The following is a 19872-nucleotide window of genomic DNA, read 5'->3' as shown; positions in this document are numbered from 1 at the left end:
GATTATTTCCTCTTCCTGCAGTTCAGGGGTTAGTGTGCATTTGAAAAGTAGTCAAAGTGGTAGGCTGACAGAGTATTAAATTAAACCAAGGTACGAATCAAAACGCCAAATAGTGACACTGACGTGCCGTATTTATTTCAGGGATATTTTTATCGGCACATCCGGCTTCATCTTCGGCACAAGCGTGTACTTTGGTGACTTTCCGTGAACTTAAAAGAGGAAGAGGAGGGAAAGTTGAAGGTTTCATCAGTGACAAACGTTTGCAAGTGCAGCCTAATTCTGCCATGGAGGATTAGAGGGGAGCACGAGGCAGTTTATTATTTGTCCTGCTCTCATATGATGACTTACAGCTTCCACAACACAGGAAACACACATTCAGTGCCATTCAGTGTCTCTGCAGTCCTGATTCTGCCTCAGGAGTATTTTATTTACAAGCATCCAGCCACCCGTCTTCTATGCTCCTTCATGCTGTTCAGGTTAGCAGGGTGACGGGGTACACCTGGAGAGGCGAGCAGTCCGTCACAGGACCGCCATACAGAGAGACATCACACACAACATTTACACGGTAAACTGAGAGTGGCTTTTTATCATTTCAAGCAGGTTTTTGCATTGACAGGAAAGAGCCAAGCCAACTTTCTGTTGCAGTGGCACCATACAGACTGCCAGGGAAACACAACGAGTTTGGTTTAGCAGTATGACATCTGCACAATAGATACAAGACGTGGTGACTGCCATAAACCAACAAGAGTGAAAACTACATGAAACTAAAGCATGGAGAGGACGCTGTAAACTCAGTATAACACGCAGTGAAGTGCAGTGCAGTTCCAGATCGAGATTGTACTCAATTACAAGTAATAGTACCAGTTTTAGAAAAACACTGAAGTTAAAAATACTCTTCTCAGAAAACTACTCGGCATACTAAATACTTTTCAACCAGTGGATGTTTTATTGTGTCATCAATGGCAGGCATTTCTTTCGATACACCTGGATAAAATATCTACGTTTAAATCACATTTCTAAGATGAACAATGCATAGAATAAGATACAAGATAAGATGCAATGTGTGTTGTAATCAAATGTGGATATAAAAGCAGGAATTTATTTTGTTAAGACAATGACAAAAATGTTTTTGAACCTATGAAGAGCAGTTTCAGCTTTTTTGCAATACACTGTTATGAACAGGCCGGTAAGAGTCTTCAGCTCTTTAGGTATTCGCATTTCTATCAGACTTCACATTCTGAATTTTTGCTTCAGTTTCAGCAGGAGCTGGTTTTCCAGGTTAACAGAGTGGCTGAGAAGGAGAGCAGCAGTTCCACGGCGTCTGTGGCACCAGCGATACAACCATGAGGCTGAGCTGGACTTTACTGGAGGAGAAATCATCTTCTTCAGATTTACTTCTTTATTGATCCTCACTCTCACGTTTTGTCTTTTCAAGATGTTGTCAAATAGATAACAAAACTCTATTTAAATTTCAATGTATATTCCTGAAACACAAACTTAAATCAGCTGATTCTCAAAGAGGATTCTTTAGCATGAGTGACAGACCATCAATAATTGACAAACTGAGGCCAGAGTGTAAACACGTGGCGCACACATGAAAACACTGAGCTCACTGCCTCCACAAGAGTCACAGCATTCCAGGCAGTCCCGAGTTATTATGAGCGTTATTTACCACCCCTTACCAACAAGCTAACACAACATGGCTAATTTTAAATGGATGTAATTCCTGTCGTTGTTGTTGTTGCAGTTTCATATAACATGGCGTCACTGTGACACACAATATCTGCCTGCTGAATGTAAGCCTGCGAGTGTTAAATGGCTCCACGTTACTAACTCCGTCTTATTTTAAGATCAGGCTGGTGGAGGCAATATCTTCACAGACTTTTTTTTAGCCAACTAATAACCCTAACACACATCAAAAAGAAGGAAGCAATATTATAAAAGTAAAACATATTACCATAGTGTGTTTTTTGAGATCTTGTCAGTTGATATCACTGTAGAGGTCAAACAAAGTTTGCACTACACTCGACCCTACTATTACCCTCGTCCTCTGTCTTCCTTCTTCTTTCTGTTGACAGTGCTGTGTCTTTTTCTCCAAATCTTAAGTCCATGGATTACTTTTGTTCCACTGCTGTATAAGCTAAGTTACATCCAGAAACGTGCTCACTGCACTGCTGCAGCCAGGCAGTCGTTTCCTGATTCATCAGAGGTTAATTAGCACGGTCACGATCGGACAGCTTTATCGGCTGCAAAGACGCAGATGGAGAAGTTTGGATATAAATTCAATTTGTGAGCGTACCCAGTGGTGACTTTAGATTACATGGTGTAAATTGAGCTGGCTGGAGGGGTGGTGTGAGGCCACCAACTTGGTTCTAACCCACCTAACTCTAGACCAAAGAACTTTAGCAGGAGGAGGTCTGACCTGCAACTGGTCTGCATCAATAGGGGATGTGTCCAGAGAGGGGGACTAGCTTCAAGTTCCTGAGTGTGCCCGTTGATGTGGATCTCCAATGGAGCTCTAACACCAGGGAGATATTCAAGAAGGCCCTAAAGCTTCTCCCATTTCTGAGAGTCCTCAGAGGGAGCTGCTGGCTGTCTCCGACCACTGCTCCACTGACAGGGTTTCACCACACAGGCAACTGCAAAGCGTCATTAGCACCACCCAAAAACACACATTACTCACCCTCTCCCCTCCCAAGAAGACCTCATCCAAGGAGGGCTGGCAGTTTACTGAGCCACACACACGCCCAGGACACTGGGCATTTGTTGTCTTCTGGCAGAAGATTCAGGGCACTGAAGGCACCAACAGACATTTTTAAGATCAGCCAATCGTCCTAATCGAAGCACACAGAGTCACTTTACTGCCACTAGACTACTGATTTTCCTGTGCATGCTATTTATCCTGATTGTTTATATAAATACATTGTTTACACGTGACACACATAATCTTTGTTGTTCTTTCTTTTCAATGATATTATTTATGGCCGACAAGCCTGGCAGTGTGCCATATTCGGTGTGAGAAACATACTAGCGTGTTGGGTGAACAGTACATGTACGGTCATCATCACATGGTGTGTGCGTGTGCGTGTGTTCTTCACAATACTACATGTGAAACTGAGTGTGAATAAATAACTGCACACACCTTGAAGGCCTAAAACATGCTGACTGAGAACCACAGAAACACAGAGGACGACGAGTAGTCAGAAACATCATCGAGAAGTTCGGGTACTGCAAAGGTAGAACATGCAAAAATAAAAAGAAATAAGTCTGACCTTCGGCTGAGCTTCTTTCTTGACATCCTGGTAAATTGAGTCCTCGATGCGCTGCAGCAGGTTAACATCCAGCAGGAACGATACAAAGTTGTTTCTTCTCGAACCTGAAGCCTCTTCCACTGAAATTATGAATGCGAACTCGTCCAAATATTTTGTTACTGTTTGTTCGTTCGGTTTCAAAACAGCTTCGAGGAGTCTTTGGAGCCTGACTGTGATTGACACGCAGACTGCACTTCATTCAGACCGGAAATAGACCTGCGGAGATTAAAAAAAAAAAAGAGTGATTTAAAAAAAGATGTGAAAAACGCTAGTTACAAAATAAAAAAAACTATTAATTAGCTTTAGATGTAGTAGTAAAAACCATAATCCTGGACTATTTTCTAAAAAGTTTTTTTTTGTTGTTGTTGTTGTTTCTCAAAAAAAAAAAATCCTAAACTTTATTCATACAATGACCTGACGGATGGACGGAGCAGCATAATGTGTTTCTGGCTTGGCAAAGTGGAAAAATATCATAAATCCTCAGGATATATCACCGTGAACACTGGGGCCTGTTCCTCCTCCTCATTAGTCGGTTCTGGTTGACTCGTTTATCTGGAGTCAGGATGAGGCCCTGAAGGAAGACATTACCACATCTGCCCCAGTGCTTGTACGGGCTGGTCCATGTCAGAATTACATCCACAGGGAGGTCAGGACCAGAGGATTCCCAGTCTGAAACATTACCTTAACTACAGCCATGGTCTTGTTAGAATACCGCATCTACAAGGTGTAATGAAATCCTGGCGACTGCCTGTGTTTTCTGCTTCAAACACACAGACTTTGAAAACAAACTGACTGATGTGCATATTAACTCAACTCATTATAGAAATCACGCTTAAACCAGTCATGCCTGACTACAGGACAATTATTAGAAGTTTTATGTGAATCATATGATGAATCGTATTCCAGAACCACATTTCTGGATTCAGAGGAAAAACCCTCCTCTCTGTGAGTGTTTATCGATTTATTGGAAAGCTGAGAAACAGGGAAGAGTCGAGGTTCGCTCCAGTCAGTTGGACAGGTGGGAAAACGTGGCCGCTCACCATAAAACCACGGCACAGTTTTGAATTGAGATCGAGCCGCTGCAGGCGGGCGCTTAGTAAAGTTCACGTGGAGACGAGGAAAGGGTAACGTGTGGGGAAAGTGGAAAGATTGGACTGCCTCATTAAATCCTCCCTCACATCACGATGATTGAATGAAGAACAGAAAACCTGTGAAGGAGTGATGCATTCTGGGCATTTTCCCCAAGGTCAGAGAGAAATTTGGGATTGAACCTGTTACCTTGGGACTTGAGGAAAACCACTGAGCCAAACAAAGTGGTTGGATTTTATTTATTTTTTTTACAAAAGAAGAAAGAAAAACTTCTGATATCAGAAGTTACAATTCCCACTTGGTTCCCTTTCACAAAACACTGCTTTTAATAATTCAGAGATGTTCGTGAAACTTTTGCTATATATTCTTGAAAGGCACAAGAAGACTGAGCTTGTTTTCTGGTGAATGATTTTTATTTGTTTTATTTTTCAGGGACACACTCTTCAGCGCTCAGTACACAAAGCAGAGGCCCTGCATGAGTATTCATTCATTTTCTCTTCTTTCAGTTCTTTTTCTTCATCTGTCACAGCCATCAAAACACTTTTCTTCTTTTCTATATGTCCTTTCTTGTAAAATACATATTTGACATCAAATGAAGCACACTTATATTTTTGCATCTGTGACCGTTGGAAGAATGAGTACATAAGCAAAACACTGAGATTTCTATATACTGAAAACAGATTATTCAAACTACCATGTCTGTAGTTTGTGTGTTTCTGGGTACTGGATTTTAGAATCTGTATCTTGTCATAATTTCAGGAACAACTATCACCCTTCAAAGACAAGCCAAAGAGCAAAATAAAGAAAAACACAGAAAAATATTCCACTTTCTAACTCACTGAATTAAAATATGTGACAGTCAGATAAGGAAAATGTTATTCTTGTCTGCCTAATTATCTACATTTTACTTAAAACTCTTCAGTAACTTTTTTTTTTTATAGACTTAAACCGATTTTCTTATTTTAATATCAAATGAAGTTGACCTTTGGTGGTTGTACATTCAAACTGAAGCTCAAGTCACTTAAGTTTTGATTATATTCTGCAAAAATCAGACATTTCTTGTCCTCTGTCCTCAAAATAATAAGCTCCACAGCTTGTATTTTGTCATACCTGTGTTTTGCCATCTTTGTCTAGCATTCAGCTAACTTACTTACTAACCTGACTACCCATCAAGCCACTGAAAACATTCTGGCAACCCACTCTTGTGTCACTTTTAGTTGTAACAAAAGGCTTTGTTCACTGAAAGTAAATAACAAAATGGAAATCTCGGATTAAAATCACAAAACGGTTCAACGTGAATTGACTTCGTTGGTGGAGTTACTGTGAATTCTTTAAATAAAAGGACTGACGTCAAGCGTTAACCTTGTTTCCAAGCTGAATCCTTTCTGAGACCTTTCCAACACGTAGTCCTGGAAAATCAAATCAAAGCCTTAACGTCAACACACTGGCTGCAATGAAAGAGAAGCAAACAAGAGAATCACTTTAAATGGTTTTTGTTTTGTTTTGTCTGAAGGAAAAATAGCGGAAATCTATTGAATGTCTATTGTTTGAGTGCCTGCTTTTAGGTTTTTATGTCTACTTATGCACAGCACTTTGTCGCAGCAGTGGTTGTTTTTCAAGTGCGTTAAAAATAAAGTTGAGCAGAGTTGAGTTTAGAAAAGGTATTTTTTTCTTTCGAGGAAGCATAAAGGCCTCACACAGAAACAAAATGCAGATGAATGATAAGGACATGCACTGTAAAAAAAATTCAGCAGAATTTACGGTAAAATACGGGCAGCTGTGGTTGCCAGAAATTCCCTGTAAAAATTACGGTAGCCATGTAGATGACTTTACGGTATAATGACTGTAAATTTTGCAGTATAAAACTGTTATTTGTTTACAATAATCTCCTGTCAAAATTACAGTCTATCTCAGTAATAAACACAAAACTTAAAAAATTAATTGAATTAATATTTGTTCATTTCCCAAGCCACTTCGTTCTTTTCAGGGTCACATGGAGCTGGAGCCAATCCCAGCTACTTCAGGCAAGGGCAGGGTCACTAGGCAGTTCACCAGTTTGTTGCAGGGCTGACACACATTCACTGGGGGCAATTAACCTGTCATGCATGATTTTAGACTGTGGGAGGAAGCCAGAATACCAGAGGGAACCCACGCACTCGGGGAGAACATGCAAACTCCACAAAGACCTCAAGCCCCTACCGGTATTTGACCTTGGGACCTTCTGGCTGTGAGGCAAGAGCGCTAACCACTGCACCACTGTGCAGCCCATACCTGCAATCGATTCTAGGATATGCTAATGAATTGTATGCACTCAACTTGCGCAGGCAATTGATAACATTAAATAACAACAGCTGATAATCCGAGTATGTCATTGTGAAATATTGTTTTTCTTTAAATCAACAATATGTGGACCATATTTTGAACATGTTTTTTCTGTAGAAATGACAGTGTACATCAGCGGTCGTCAATGAGATTTGGCTTCGGGCCACTGTTTTTTGGGCACTTGGAATGCGGGCTGGGGTGGGGGGGTATGCACGCGCGTGGACTGGACTGGGTGCGGGGTGCTCGTACGGTCACAGGCCTGGGGGGTGTGTGCGTGCGTGCGTGCCTGTTTGCGTGCGCCCGTTGCAATCCAGTCGTGGGCCGGATTGGGCAGTCCGCCCCGTGGACTGCCATTTGACTATCACTGGTGCATAACATGCTGAATGATGAACGGTTTTCTCCTGTAAATTTAAACGTACACATCTGTGGAAATCCGTGATTTATCCTGAATAATACTGCAGATTATAGACTTATTATCCACTTTTGTTTTCATGATATTTCCTCATAAATTTTACAATTCTTTGAAAAGATCACAGTAAAATTGTCTGTCTTTTATATATTGGAAAATTACAGTTATGCACTGTATCTTGATTTACAGAAATTCAGTGTATTTACTACGGTGATACACAATTTTGGAATTGACGGTGCTTTGCTGTTTGACAGTTTTTTACTGTATTTTTTACAAACTTGTTTTTACAGTGTGCTATTTCTATTTTTAAAGCATGCTTTCAGACTCTTTCAGATTAAACCCTGGAAATAAAGCTTCTTTTTGACCCTTTCCCTGCCATCCTGTTGCCTTCCCACGTGTCCTTATATGACTTCAGCTTTATTCTTCAGATTTTCATGTTGATGAAGGACTGAATGTTCTCATTCTTCATCTCATCTCAAAAAGTCCTAAAAGCTGAAATCGTCTGTTATATGAGAGTGACTTTAAAGCTCAGGCTGTCTGTATTTTTGGATTTTTTCTGTGAACGCAGATTCTTAATGACCCTCCAGAGATGCTGAGATGAAGCCCAGCACGCTTCTTTTAACTGTGTTCATTGGAATCAAATGAAGTGAATCTTGGGTCTCTGTAACATTTTATTGAGTTTCAAGTGTCACATTCACAAAGTCTTCTCTACTTCCAGAGTAGACTATTGTAATTGATTCAACAAGGTGCAGCGGGAGTACGGACAATAACCAGCAGGACAGATCACATCACTCCAATATTAGCTTCACTGGCTTCCTATTAAATCTAGAATAAAATGTAAATATTGCTTGTTGCCTCTCTCTCTTTCTATCCCCTCACCCCAACTGGAACAGCAGAACGCTGCTGCCACTTCTGAGCCTGGTTCTGCAAAAGCTTTTCCCGCTAAAAGTTTCTCCTCTCCAGTATGGAATTGTCAGAAATGCTGGGTTTGTTTTCTGGAAAAGTGTCTTGAAGTGACTGTGCTGTATTTGGTGCTATATAAATCAAATTGAATTGCTATTAAATGTCCAAGATTTTAAAATTCTACAAGTGTACATGCTTATTTGAACTGTTTCCTTGAAAATACTACAGCCAGCATCAGATAATAACTGAAGTGTGAAAGAAACCTGACTCACGCTTCTCATATTTGTACTAGGTTAATTGGATATTTGAACGAAGAAACGTTGCTGAATTGTGCCTTTGCTCTCGGATATTCTGCACGCTTGCACAATTTTGGAGCAGCTGAGGACGCATTACGGCATTGAAAGTGAGTCTGTGGCGACCAGACACTGAGATTTCGACCAGCTGAGCCTGCAGGAGTCCTGTTAGCACAGACAAATCCCACGTCTCTGGGTAAAAAAGGGAGACTCAACGGTAACACATGATGTGTAAGTCCTCACAAAATCTGAAAGTATATAATCACACCACACTTCTTCATGTATTCTAAAACGTTGTGTCTTCCATCCGTCCATCTTGTGAACCCCTTTATCCAGCTCAGAGGACCCAGAGCTGATCCCAGAAAAGTACAAACAATCAGATACACACATCCAGGCCAGGTAACCTCAGATATTTTTGAACTGAAAGAAAAAAAATCTCAATATGAACACTTTAAATCCAGGACTGTATTTTTTCCAGCAGCAGCTTCTCCCTAATTAGAGAAACTCTTATAGGTAAAAAGGCATAAATGTAGCTTAGTGCCAATGATGAATATATTCAAAGGCTAAGCAGTGAGCCATCAGTCATGATCTTTCTATCTTGCTGAACAGTAATGTCTCTGGCTCCCTGAGGGCCGGTAAAGCCTGTTAGTCGCCACAGTGCTGACATGTCCCAGAGGCCTGGACGACGCCGGCTGCAGTGGCTGGCACTCGCTCCGCATTTCAGTCACTGCACAGGTCTCTCTCCACGATTAGCCGCAGCTATTCTGCGCCTAACATTAGGTCCATAAAACGAGCCAATTATTATTCCTCGCGTGGAAGTATATTTAGACTAAGAGCGGGCGCCAGACTCAGGCTCTCGCTTCCTAAAGTGCCATGATCCAAAACAAACATCTGTAAGTTTATCCTGAGCAGGTGTCCATTCCAGAGAAGTCCTCTGGTGGTTCGGGAGACACGCCACGGGGATCTGTGCTGCATGAGGCCTGCTGTGTGTGGCTGCAAAAAGAAAAATGGCACTTATCTCAGCTTCTCTGGATACAAATGGGGAACTTGTTTCATTTCGTCCTCACAGAAAAATGACTGACAGTTGCAGAAACACAGATCAGTAAAGCTCTGCCTTGCATCAATAACAAATAACATGTTCATGTGATAATCATAGTTTGTATTCACGGATATTTTTTGAGGAAAGTGGTTCAGATCACCAAAAATTTTACTTTCTGTCTGCACCATCGTTCCAATTTTTACAGCTTAAAAAGACTGAAGACCACGCTGTTTGGTATTCTTGTATAGGACTGTATTAAAACTGTGAAACAATCCTGTCATCTCTCATCTCAAAACAGACCCAATGTCTGACACGGCCAATAGCAGCCTTCTACGTCTGCCGGCTGACAGACAGTTCAGTAATTTGCACTTGCATAACATTCAGATGATTTATTTGGGACACGTGATACAGTTCGACAGCTGGTGCCAAATTTAAGAGAGTGAGTGAAGTTAATCTGTTCAATCTTAATTTATCTGAAAAATGTCAAAAACATTGGACTGTTTTTCAATGAAAACATCTCAAGCTCAAAGATCCAAACACTGATCAAATTGTCACATCCACCGGTTTGTACAGATAAAGGAGAATAAATGAACAACCTGAATGGAGTATAATATCACTTTTGATCTACCATAAATCCAAAAGCTTTTTGTTTTTGGTTCAAGTGGCAGGTTTTGAGTTGGTTAACTGAGTATTTGGCGCCATCTACTGGCCAAAAAGGAAACTGCAATAAAAGAGGAAATGACTGTTAAACCTCAATATGTGCGAAGTGACTGAATAAAATTTAAACGGTCTTAGTAGTGATTTTAAGTAACAAAGCTTTAAATATTAAAAAAACCCTCAAAATATAGCAGTTGAATGTCTACAAATAGAGGCGAAGACTGTGTATGTGTTGAATTTGACCATTCAGTAACACAAGAAACACACAATTATTTTTTCTGAATTTTATTCTTGAAATTATTTTATAAAATCTCATTTACGTCTGCGTCATTTCTTATATGTTCACCATCCAGTTAACAAGTTTGGGTATTGTCCCTTTCCACCCCCACATATTGATCATAAGGTCCATACCCCTTCACATACACATTGTGCGATGATCCTCAGTGCCAAGGCGGGTGGGTCGGGGGGGTCAGGGGTCATGGGTATGGGCCTTGTACAGAGCATGCCGGGAGAAAGGAGGGGAAGGGGGGCAGGGAATGGAGAAAAGCCTGCCTGACTACACCACCACTGTAAATATCGCTCGGATACCCACACAGAGGTAAAGGGAGAGTGGACCTCCACGGTGACTTGAGAGATGCGAGTTTAACCGATCGTGTAAAAATGGCTCAATGTTTTCCACCTCTTCTGTTTTGCATCCTGCAGAAGCTGAAATAAGCTCCGATCCACAAGTCATCTGAACGTGTTACAACAGCAGCAGCCTGCAGCCTGCGTAGCCCTTAAAGACAAATTATCAGCCCGCTGCGTCCAGTCAGATCCACATCCCAGTGTGTGTGTGTGTGTGTGTGTGTGTGTGTGTCTGTCTATGTTGATCATTTTCTCTCCAGGCTTCCTAAAAAGGCCAACATCCACGGACACGAGGCTTAACTTTAGCAAAATTCACAGATTTATGATACAGTAACTGTACATCCAGAAAAGCCACAGGATTTTTTTATTTTTTATTTTTCTTGTTTTCCGCTCCAGTAAGAGATTTGTTCTTCATTTGGCAATATGTTCACTCTCACAACATGGCTCAATACTTCGGACAGCCGTCTTTGCTGCTGGTATGATTTGCAAACAGAGTTGAGGAACGGAAATATATTCATGATAAATATTCAAACTATCTTCTTCTTTTTTTTTTATATAATAAAGGCTTTGTTGGATGGAAACCAATAAAATTGCACAGCCCCTAAGGTCACTCAAGACTTTTCTGATACCCAACTCAGCTAATGTTGACCCGATAACATTTCTTAAAGAATGTTCACACAACATCCGACTGGTATCAGACATCCCTTCTTCACCTTTTCAACATGATAAAGACACGACGATTCAGGAGGAATGAGACGAAGCATGAGCTCAAACTTCACCAAAAAGTACAAACAAAAAAAATATATATATATATACAAAAGAAAATCTGACATCCAAACAAAACATGACAGGCAACAACAAGTGTGATCTGCTGCATAATTCTCCTTATTTTACATCTGCCTTCCTGTCTGCTTCACACGCTGATTTTCAACCTGCGGGGTGGTGGAACACAACACAGGGAAAAGACGACATGAAAAACAGAAATACTGAAGGAGAAGACAGCTGAATGAGCTTAAGGCATTTGGAGGTTATTCCTGACAGAACAGTAAGGCTGGAGCAGCTTTAGCAGTCTGTCTAAATAACCTGGACGTTTTTTTTTTGTTGTTGTTGAATGAAATGTGATTTTAAATTAGCCCTTGGTGACGATCAACTGCAAAAATACGATTATTCCCCCTTTCACAAGGACAATTAAAGCCTAATGACTGAAGGTCCTTCATTTTTAAGTGTTCACACAGTAAAAGCCATTTAATGTAAACTAGCGGAGGAGGCGAGCGCCTCTCAGCGGAGCCGTTCCCCTCCTCACACACACCTTTCCAGCACAGCTGCTTGAGTTCCTCGAAGCGCGTCTCACACACTCGTAAGGTGAGAAGCTGTGCTGTATACACTTCACAGAAATATTTCTGATAGTCATTTTGAAGCTGAGAGTTGTACAAACAGAATTTCATTTACAGTCCGTGTTAAAGTGCATCTCAAATCCAAAAGGTTTTAACCTGATTACAGTGACACTTTGGAGTGACGTGTTATTCCAGTTTTTTGATTACATGGTTTTCTCCAGTTGTTATATTTTCAGTTTTCATTGCTAGGGATTCCCAAAATTTCCTTCTCACTACCGAAAAAGGGCCAAATTGAGCCCAACATCTACCGCTAAGAGTTATTTGAAATTATAGGCCATTAATATAATGAAAAGGACAATCTTTATACAGCAATTGATCTTTTTCTACAGTAATTTCAGAAGTATGTAAAACACTCATCGTACTGTAGACTGGGAAACCAGCTTCTAATCTTTTGAATTTGGCTCATGGACTGCAAAGTACGGAGACGGGGCTGCATTGAGCCTGCAGACAGTCAGCTGATCATGTCTGATCATTTCCATCACCACCTGGTACTCAAACTACCAGCAAAGCTGCATCCCCTCCACATTCATTCAGCTTTTGATCAGAAACTACAGATTCAAGCTTTTATATTTGAAATCCAATTGAGACCAGATCATCAGAACTCACTGAAACACCAGGTGAAACTGATTTCTCTGTGAAATCAATGTGACATAACCGAGTGAAAACAATGCAGCCCAGTACACAATCAGCTTCAAATGACCAGTCAGTCAAGCCTCTCTGTCATCTTGTATATACAGCGAGAGAAAGAGCCAAAAAAACCCCAAACCTGTCAAAGTGACTGATTTAATTGGCTGCGAGATGTTTCAGCGGAAACACGAGAAGCAAATCGTAGAAGAATAATGTAATAAATACACAGTAGTTGCTTCTTCAGGGCTAGTTTGAAACCACAATGTTAAACTGGGTGTACAAGTCATCTGAGGTAGACAGAAACCATGTTAGAGTATACACTTTCATACTGCCTGGAACCAATCAATGGGCTCACATCATGTCAAAGAAGCGTAATCTGTTGATTTGTGGCTCAGCGAGACTTGCTGTGACCTGGCCCGAGGCCGCCGGGGACCACAGACGTAGTGAAGGGGAAATTACAAACATCATGAGCCGCGTAGGCCGGAGGAGTGTAAATGACGGGGGCTCGATACCGACACGACGACCAGAAAGAAATCAACGCCACTTATCTTCAAAGTCTCAAGTTAACAGCAGCATCTGAAGCTCAGTCAGAGAACCGGAAACCGTTCAGGGTTAATTTACAAGGCAGAATCTTTTCAATAGAATATATGGCATCTGAACCATGAATCAGTTTGTCCCTTTGAGAGATCTCCCACCCCACACCCACAGAGGTTCACACCCCAAAAGACCCCAATGCCAGACCTCATGCCCGTTTAACAGTCTCACATTGTTCTAGAGAATAGAGATTAAAAATATATACTATTGACTTATTGATTTCCAGTGTATGTTTTTTTCTCTTTATCCCTACATTTTTTTTTTTCAAGTTAAAAAAGATCCCCTTTATCACAATGCAAGCTCAGAGGTCTTTTCTACACACACGCACGCGCGCACACACACACTCTCTCTCACTCACATATATACTGTATATATATATTTATATATTAGAAGAATTCTTAGCTGGAATTTAGGAAAAGAATATATGTTCATCTGGATGTAATTCATTCAAAATGAGAAGGAATTCAACTGTTTTCTCTGCTGTTCTTTTTGAGGAGGGTAAATTTAGAGGAATTTGGGAAGCGCTACAACATCACGACTACTCAAGAGCAGGTAGCAAGGGGAAAACTGAAGACACAGAGAAAAGGCCTGGACTTGGAGCAGGCAGAGAGACGGGCGGATATGGCTCTCTGTGGCGTGTGCATTCCAATTTCCTACTGACGGCAAGAGAAAAATGTACAAAGTTCAAGGGCGGGTCGGGGTGGAGACCATCAGATAAAGGGGAACGTAGTGAATGGAGAGTTTAAAGTGGGAGGAAAGCAAAAGCAATAGTGCAAGACTACGTTGCGGGTTGAGGGGAGGGAGGGAAACGAAAAACGCTCCGTCTGCTTGATTCACCGGTACACCAGGTGGGATATGGTGCCAGATTTGAAGTTGAGCTGATGGTTGGGCACAAAACTGTGCTGAGGATTCTTCCGCGTGCAGATGTCCTTCGCATACAAGCCCATGCACGAGTCACACGACACCTTCGAGCAGTTCACACAAGTGTGTGACGCACCTGGCTTGTTGCAGAACCCGCATCGCGATCCCCCCATGCTTAGCCGCTCGCTGCTGCCTCCCTTTGGTGTTGTCAAGGCAACAGACTTGCTTGGAAACAGCTTTGTGGACATGAGGGGTTTCTCCACCATCTGAGGGTGAGGGTGGGGATGGGAATGTGAGTGGGTCAGAGTGAGCGGGTGCGGATGGAGGTGGGAGTGGGAGTGAGTATTCGAGTAGACGGAGAGCTTCTCCTTGACGGGGATGTACCCGTCGAGGGGCCGCGGGGATTTGGGGTGGTAGTCCTGGAGGCCACAGCAGGGCGAGGGGTCCACGTCGTGGCAGGCGGGACAGAGGATCATGTCGCACCGCTGGCAGGACGCCATCGTGGAGCATCCCAGCCCGCAACCCTGACACTTCACATTGCCGTGGGCCTTCAGCAGCCATCCGTCCCGAGCATCCCGGGGTTCCCTGGACGGAGGTCGAGACGGCGTCTGCCTTCCGCCGGTCCCGGCGCCCCCCCTCTCCGTGTACAAGTCAATCTCATCCAGAGATGAGAGATGATAAGAAGTGTAGGGATCGGCGGGCGGAGGGGACTGGATTGGGAAGAAATCAGCGATGGGGCTGTAAGAAGGTGGAGCTGCCACGGAGAAAAGAGATGCTGAGGTGTTTGGTCTCAGGATCTCATCCTTCATATCCTCCTCTGCATCCACGAACAGCGGCTCCTTCCTCAGACTCAGCGAGGCCTTCAGGACCGGCTTGCTGACCGCCGGGTGCCAGTGGCCCGCCCCGTCTGTAACATCCACCGACTTGGACGGCCGGCTGCCTCGCCTCAGGTGGTGGGCGTGAGGCCGCTCTATATCCAGAGGGCGCACGGACAGCCGCGCCATGTCAGCCCCGAGGCTGTCGCGCCGGCGGAGCGCCTCCGCGCAGCCGGCCGCATCATCTCTGCAGCCCCTGCGCAGCTCCAGAGCCTCCAGCTCCGAGGCCGACCCGCGGGCCAGAGCCACCACCTCTCCGAGAAGACGGCACTCTGCCTGCGCCAAGAAGAGTTCAAATGCTAACTGACGGAGATGATTGGAGCCTCCTGGGTGTTCCTGCAAATAGAACTGTGAATCATGGTCACAGGCATAGCCAATGGTGCGCATTAGAGCACGGAGCTCAGCATCGGAGATGGCAGACTGCAGATGGTAGACATACGGGCCAGTGAAGGTCTGAAAGAGAAATAGGTTAATCAACAGGAGCTCCTTTACTTTGAACACACAACTGACAGGATAAAGTTAATATAAAAAAAAGACCACTGGTAGAAATCAACAGTAAAAATCTCCAAAATAACCTTCACATTAAATGGTCACATTTTTAATGAATTTCAAATGCATATATATATTACACATCATCTTATCTATTTGATTATTACTGAATTACTTTGTTTGAATTGTGTTTAAAAAGCTACTGCATTTGGAAAGATAAGAAAGTGGTATTTAGCTCCCACTGCCACGACATGAACCCAGGACTGTAAACATACAACTCTACGGTGTTGTCAGCTCAGATTACACACTCATCATAAAAACTACAACTGCGTGAACATTTTAAGAGGCAGCTCTGTTTGTAGATGAATACTGCAGGATGGTGTTAATCCTGCACAGTCACTTGTTTGTGTATTGCTGTAACTGTATGTGCTGAGCCGTGGAAACAAAGAGCTGATGTTTTCAGAGTCAATCACTGCCTCACTTCTCACAATGGCTGTCCTAAACTTAAACACACGATAGGTGAAAATTTTATGTGACAAATGCCACAGCTTCTAAATATTAAAAAAAAAAGGTTTCCACAAATAAAATCAGAATTCTGTGTCAACAACATAAATATGAAGTATGAGTGAAGAGTACTGAATAGCTTTGCTCACCTTTATACATCTGAACTCCTTCTTCCAGGGAAAGAGCAGGAGGTTGGTGCAGATGGTTTCCAGGGTGTGGAAAGCCCTCTCCAGGCTGCGGAGGTTTCCTCCTCTCTGGCAGCGGAGCGAGTTCTCCACCACCTCGTAGAAACGCACCATGCGAAACCGCTGCCCCGGGTCTGGTTGGTAGGCTCCCAGCAGGGCGGTAGCAGTGGAGAGCAGGGCTTCACTGTCCTTGTGCCTGCTCCTGTCCCCCTCAGGTGTATTCCTGCTCCCCGTGCGTTCCCCTCCCTCCTCCAGACGCCTCTCCAGCGCCGTCACGTACCTCCGAAACAGGTCCTCCTTTAACTTGGCATCCATTGTTTGCAGCAGACTACCAGTCGGCTGTTGCACGTTTATGGGAGAGCCTCACCCCTTTTAGCATAACTTGCACCAGGATGCCACATTCACTCACCATTTTCGGGCACCATAATTCATCGTACACACTGGCACACAGTCAGCGTTGGTGTTATGGAGGAGCGAGATTCAGCATCCACTCAGCAGCACATCGTCTGAACAAGAGATGCAGTTGTCCGGTGTTTTCAGTTGGCGTAACTAGGCTGCAGCCTGTAGGGACGCCTTCGTACGGCCATCTCTGCTGCTGGCTCAAAGCCTAAGTTGTTTCCAGACAAACAGGCCTATGTCAAGCAAAATGAAGTCAGGGGGAGCGTTTTCTGCACGTGCTGGTAACGCAGTGTTGTATCTATTCCATTCCTTGGTTTCAGCTGGCGTAGAGATCAAGGTCGCTCATCTAGAAGACTCACTCATGGTTGGGTGATTGTTCTGAGCCATATCCAAGCTGCAATGACACAGCAGAGAATTATTAGCAATCGTAATGTGCATGTTGACAAAAAAAAAAAAAAAAAATGAAGCTCAAATTCCCCCGGGGGTCTGACACTAACTGCACCTGCAGCATAATCTTAGAAAAAAGCAGAAACCAGAAGAGGGAGGTCAAAAGGATGATAGTCACTTATCCATGAGAAATCAGTTCTGAAATGATCGAGTAACTTTTCACAAGAACAAAGACAGTTTTAAAAACATGAGCTACAGAGGTGGAGACATGAGGTGGACTCAAGCTGTTGAACTATTGACTGAAGCAGGCTGAGAAGCGCTTCACATACCCACTTCACAGTAAGAAGATCCTGGTTTCATCCCACAATCCACAACACAAAAACTTGTGCTGGGTTAACTGGTCACTTCAATTTACTCTTTGGTGTGAATGTGAGTGAGCACATCTATTTCGGTTTGGCTTGTGATGAACTGCTGACCTGACGATGTACGATGCCTTTCACCCACACTGATATAAAAAAAACCCAAACACATGAGCGGATGCAAGATGGGGAAAAACAATGACAAAATGAAGGTGTGAAGGTTGGTGATGTTAATGAGGCACAGAGATCTGCATCAGGAAAAATATGTCATTATGAACTCACTCCAGTGAACTGCATAGACAAACACACTCATACGCATAGAGGCACTAGTTTCAATGTGTTTATTAATCTACAGTTCAAAGTGTGCAGGAGTCATGCCAGCAGCGTTCATTCATACAGCATGCATTTAATGATGCATAAAATGATCACATCTGATGTCGGTGTTCACGTGAATAGAAATTTCGTGATGTTGCATCACAACAGAGACATGCATTATGAATTACAGCTGTAGCATTGTGTTTTGTTTGCACATCTCGTGCTCAGATAAGAGGGAAGATGTGCAGGCATCACTATTCAAACAGTGTGGGACGATGTGAAAATGCATTGTGTGGGTTATGTCAGTCACACACTGAAATGGCTGTAATGGTGGATTGCTATCAAGGTGTGCGCCTCCAAATAATACATCGGGTACTTAAGAAGGTGAATTACATCGATTGGTAAATTAATGGCAGACATAACCTGTCAATCAATCGTGTATTATAGCAGTTAATATGTGAGCAATCGGCACTACATGCGTGTGAACGCTCCTAGCATCACTTCGCTTCAGCCCAAAACAGACGACACGCATACAAAACTGACATCTACAGTCTTCCATATTGCTGCTTAAACTAAAGGACTTTGCTTCTTATTCATTTTTATTCTGCCATGTTATACCAGTTAAACCTAAGCCAACATCCATTTAGCGAGCTAGCAAGCCTTAGCCTCCAAAACCACCATGCCTTCCTACTGCGCATCAACTACGCCAGAGCCAGCAACCTTCAACCAGAGGTAACCTACAGAAACACTCATACTTAGAGTACAACAATATTAGAAACGCAGGGGATCGTGTCGAACCCACGATTCTGTCTGGCGTGGGCCCCCAAATGAACAGAGTGAACGCCCATTTCAGCGCAGCTGGCTAGCTAGCGTTTCCTCCAGCTAGCAGGGCGTTCCATCGCTCCATACAGATCTGCCAAACTGACAGCAAATAATCCCAGAAGAAAGTCAATGAAAGCGGCGATCCTGGTCACACCGGGGGTTATTAACGTGGCGCTACGAGATCACGCCCTTTCTACGCTGAAACACCACCAAACGGAAGATCTTACCTTTAACAAGTGCTAGCCGTGGCTAGCTACGCCTCCTCAGCTGTTGGAAATTCCCATCATCACAACGCGCGTGCGCACCGTCCTGACATCAGCGTCACAGGACCACGTGACACAGAGAGAAGACACGCCAGCTACACCACGGTAGCCCCAAAAAACCCACTGTCACCCCAACTACACCACAACGGCCCCAAAAAACCCACTGTCACCCCAACTACACCACACAGTAGTCTCAAAAACCCCACTGTCACTCATCACATTAGCACCCAAACCCCACTGTTCCAAATACATTAAATTCAATTATTTTTCTTACAGTGCCATCACAAAATTGTCATGGCACTTTATGCAAATGTCAATAGTAGAAACAAAGTAGAAATTTCATCTATATATCAAGGGAAAGACCTAGTCGATGAAATAATGTTTTAAAAACAACTGCTGCAGAAATGGCAGTAATCTATTTTGACCTGCTTTGATTAGGTCAAAGTAAAAGTAAAATATCAGGAAAGAGCGACCAAACACATGTAGACATCAGACAACAAGCCTATTTTTCACTCATCAAACTTGCAGATCAGCTTCATAGTCAGAGATTCCTCGAGGACATTGAAATTTAGAGATATGAAGCTGTAACAACGGTGAAATATAAATGCATGGAAAGTCAAAAGAGGAAAGAAGCTTTTCATAGTGACACCAACACCAGGTACCAGCAGCTCAAATACCATCTCACAACCACATCATCGAAACAAACAAACAAAAAAAAACCTGTTCTTTCAAGATAAGTTCTGTCTGAGCTATGTTTTTGACAGATAATAAATTCATGTAAAAGTTGATTAGAACATTTTCATTGGGGTAGTTCGGCCGCATGCTGATGTTGTTTTTAACTCTCTGCTCACATTAACAATATATCTAGTTTATTATCTTTTGATGAACGTTATCTCTATGAATGCTTAGGTTTGCTTACAAAGTAAATTTGTGATTCTAAAATGTCTGTAGTTGTGAGTTTGTAGTTGTCTGACTCTGTGTGTGTATGCCCTGTAATGTTGTAAAGCAGGGGTTTCAAAACTGGCCAGCAAGAGCAGAGGACATAGCACAACGCTAAGACCTGCGCCGAATTATCAGCGATGACCAAATGAAAAAGATTCATTATGCTCAGAGCCATGCTAGTGGGGTTAGTAGAAACATGTACATAATGC

At 42.9% G+C, this 19872-nt stretch overlaps 1 protein-coding gene across 1 annotated transcript; it reads right to left on the bottom strand.

Annotated features, from left to right (window-relative positions):
• Window positions 1–10720: 10720 nt before the first annotated feature.
• spata2 (spermatogenesis associated 2) lies at window positions 10721–18740 on the bottom strand. The gene is made up of 3 exons (XM_030118577.1): window positions 18686–18740; window positions 16141–16969; window positions 10721–15451 (listed from the first exon to the last, which is right to left on the bottom strand). The coding sequence occupies exons 2-3, from the start codon at window positions 16489–16491 to the stop codon at window positions 14096–14098; spliced, it is 1707 nt and encodes a 568-aa protein (XP_029974437.1). The 5' UTR covers window positions 16492–16969; window positions 18686–18740; the 3' UTR covers window positions 10721–14095.
• Between the last annotated feature and the right edge of the window lie 1132 nt (window positions 18741–19872).

This window comes from Salarias fasciatus, chromosome 20, assembly GCF_902148845.1.
Source record: "Salarias fasciatus chromosome 20, fSalaFa1.1, whole genome shotgun sequence".
Classification (NCBI taxonomy): domain Eukaryota; kingdom Metazoa; phylum Chordata; class Actinopteri; order Blenniiformes; family Blenniidae; genus Salarias; species Salarias fasciatus.
Note: the sequence above shows the minus strand (reverse complement) of the source record. Positions and strands in the feature narration are given on the sequence as shown.

Bases quoted from the DNA above. Each gene is read 5' to 3' on its own strand.
- spata2 (XM_030118577.1), bottom strand. From the start codon at position 16,491: ATGGATGCCAAGTTAAAGGAGGACCTGTTTCGGAGGTACGTGACGGCG. The intron at 15,452-16,140 runs GTGAGCAAAGCT...TTTCTCTTTCAG, and splicing joins AGGAGTTCAGATGTATAAAG to ACCTTCACTGGCCCGTATGT.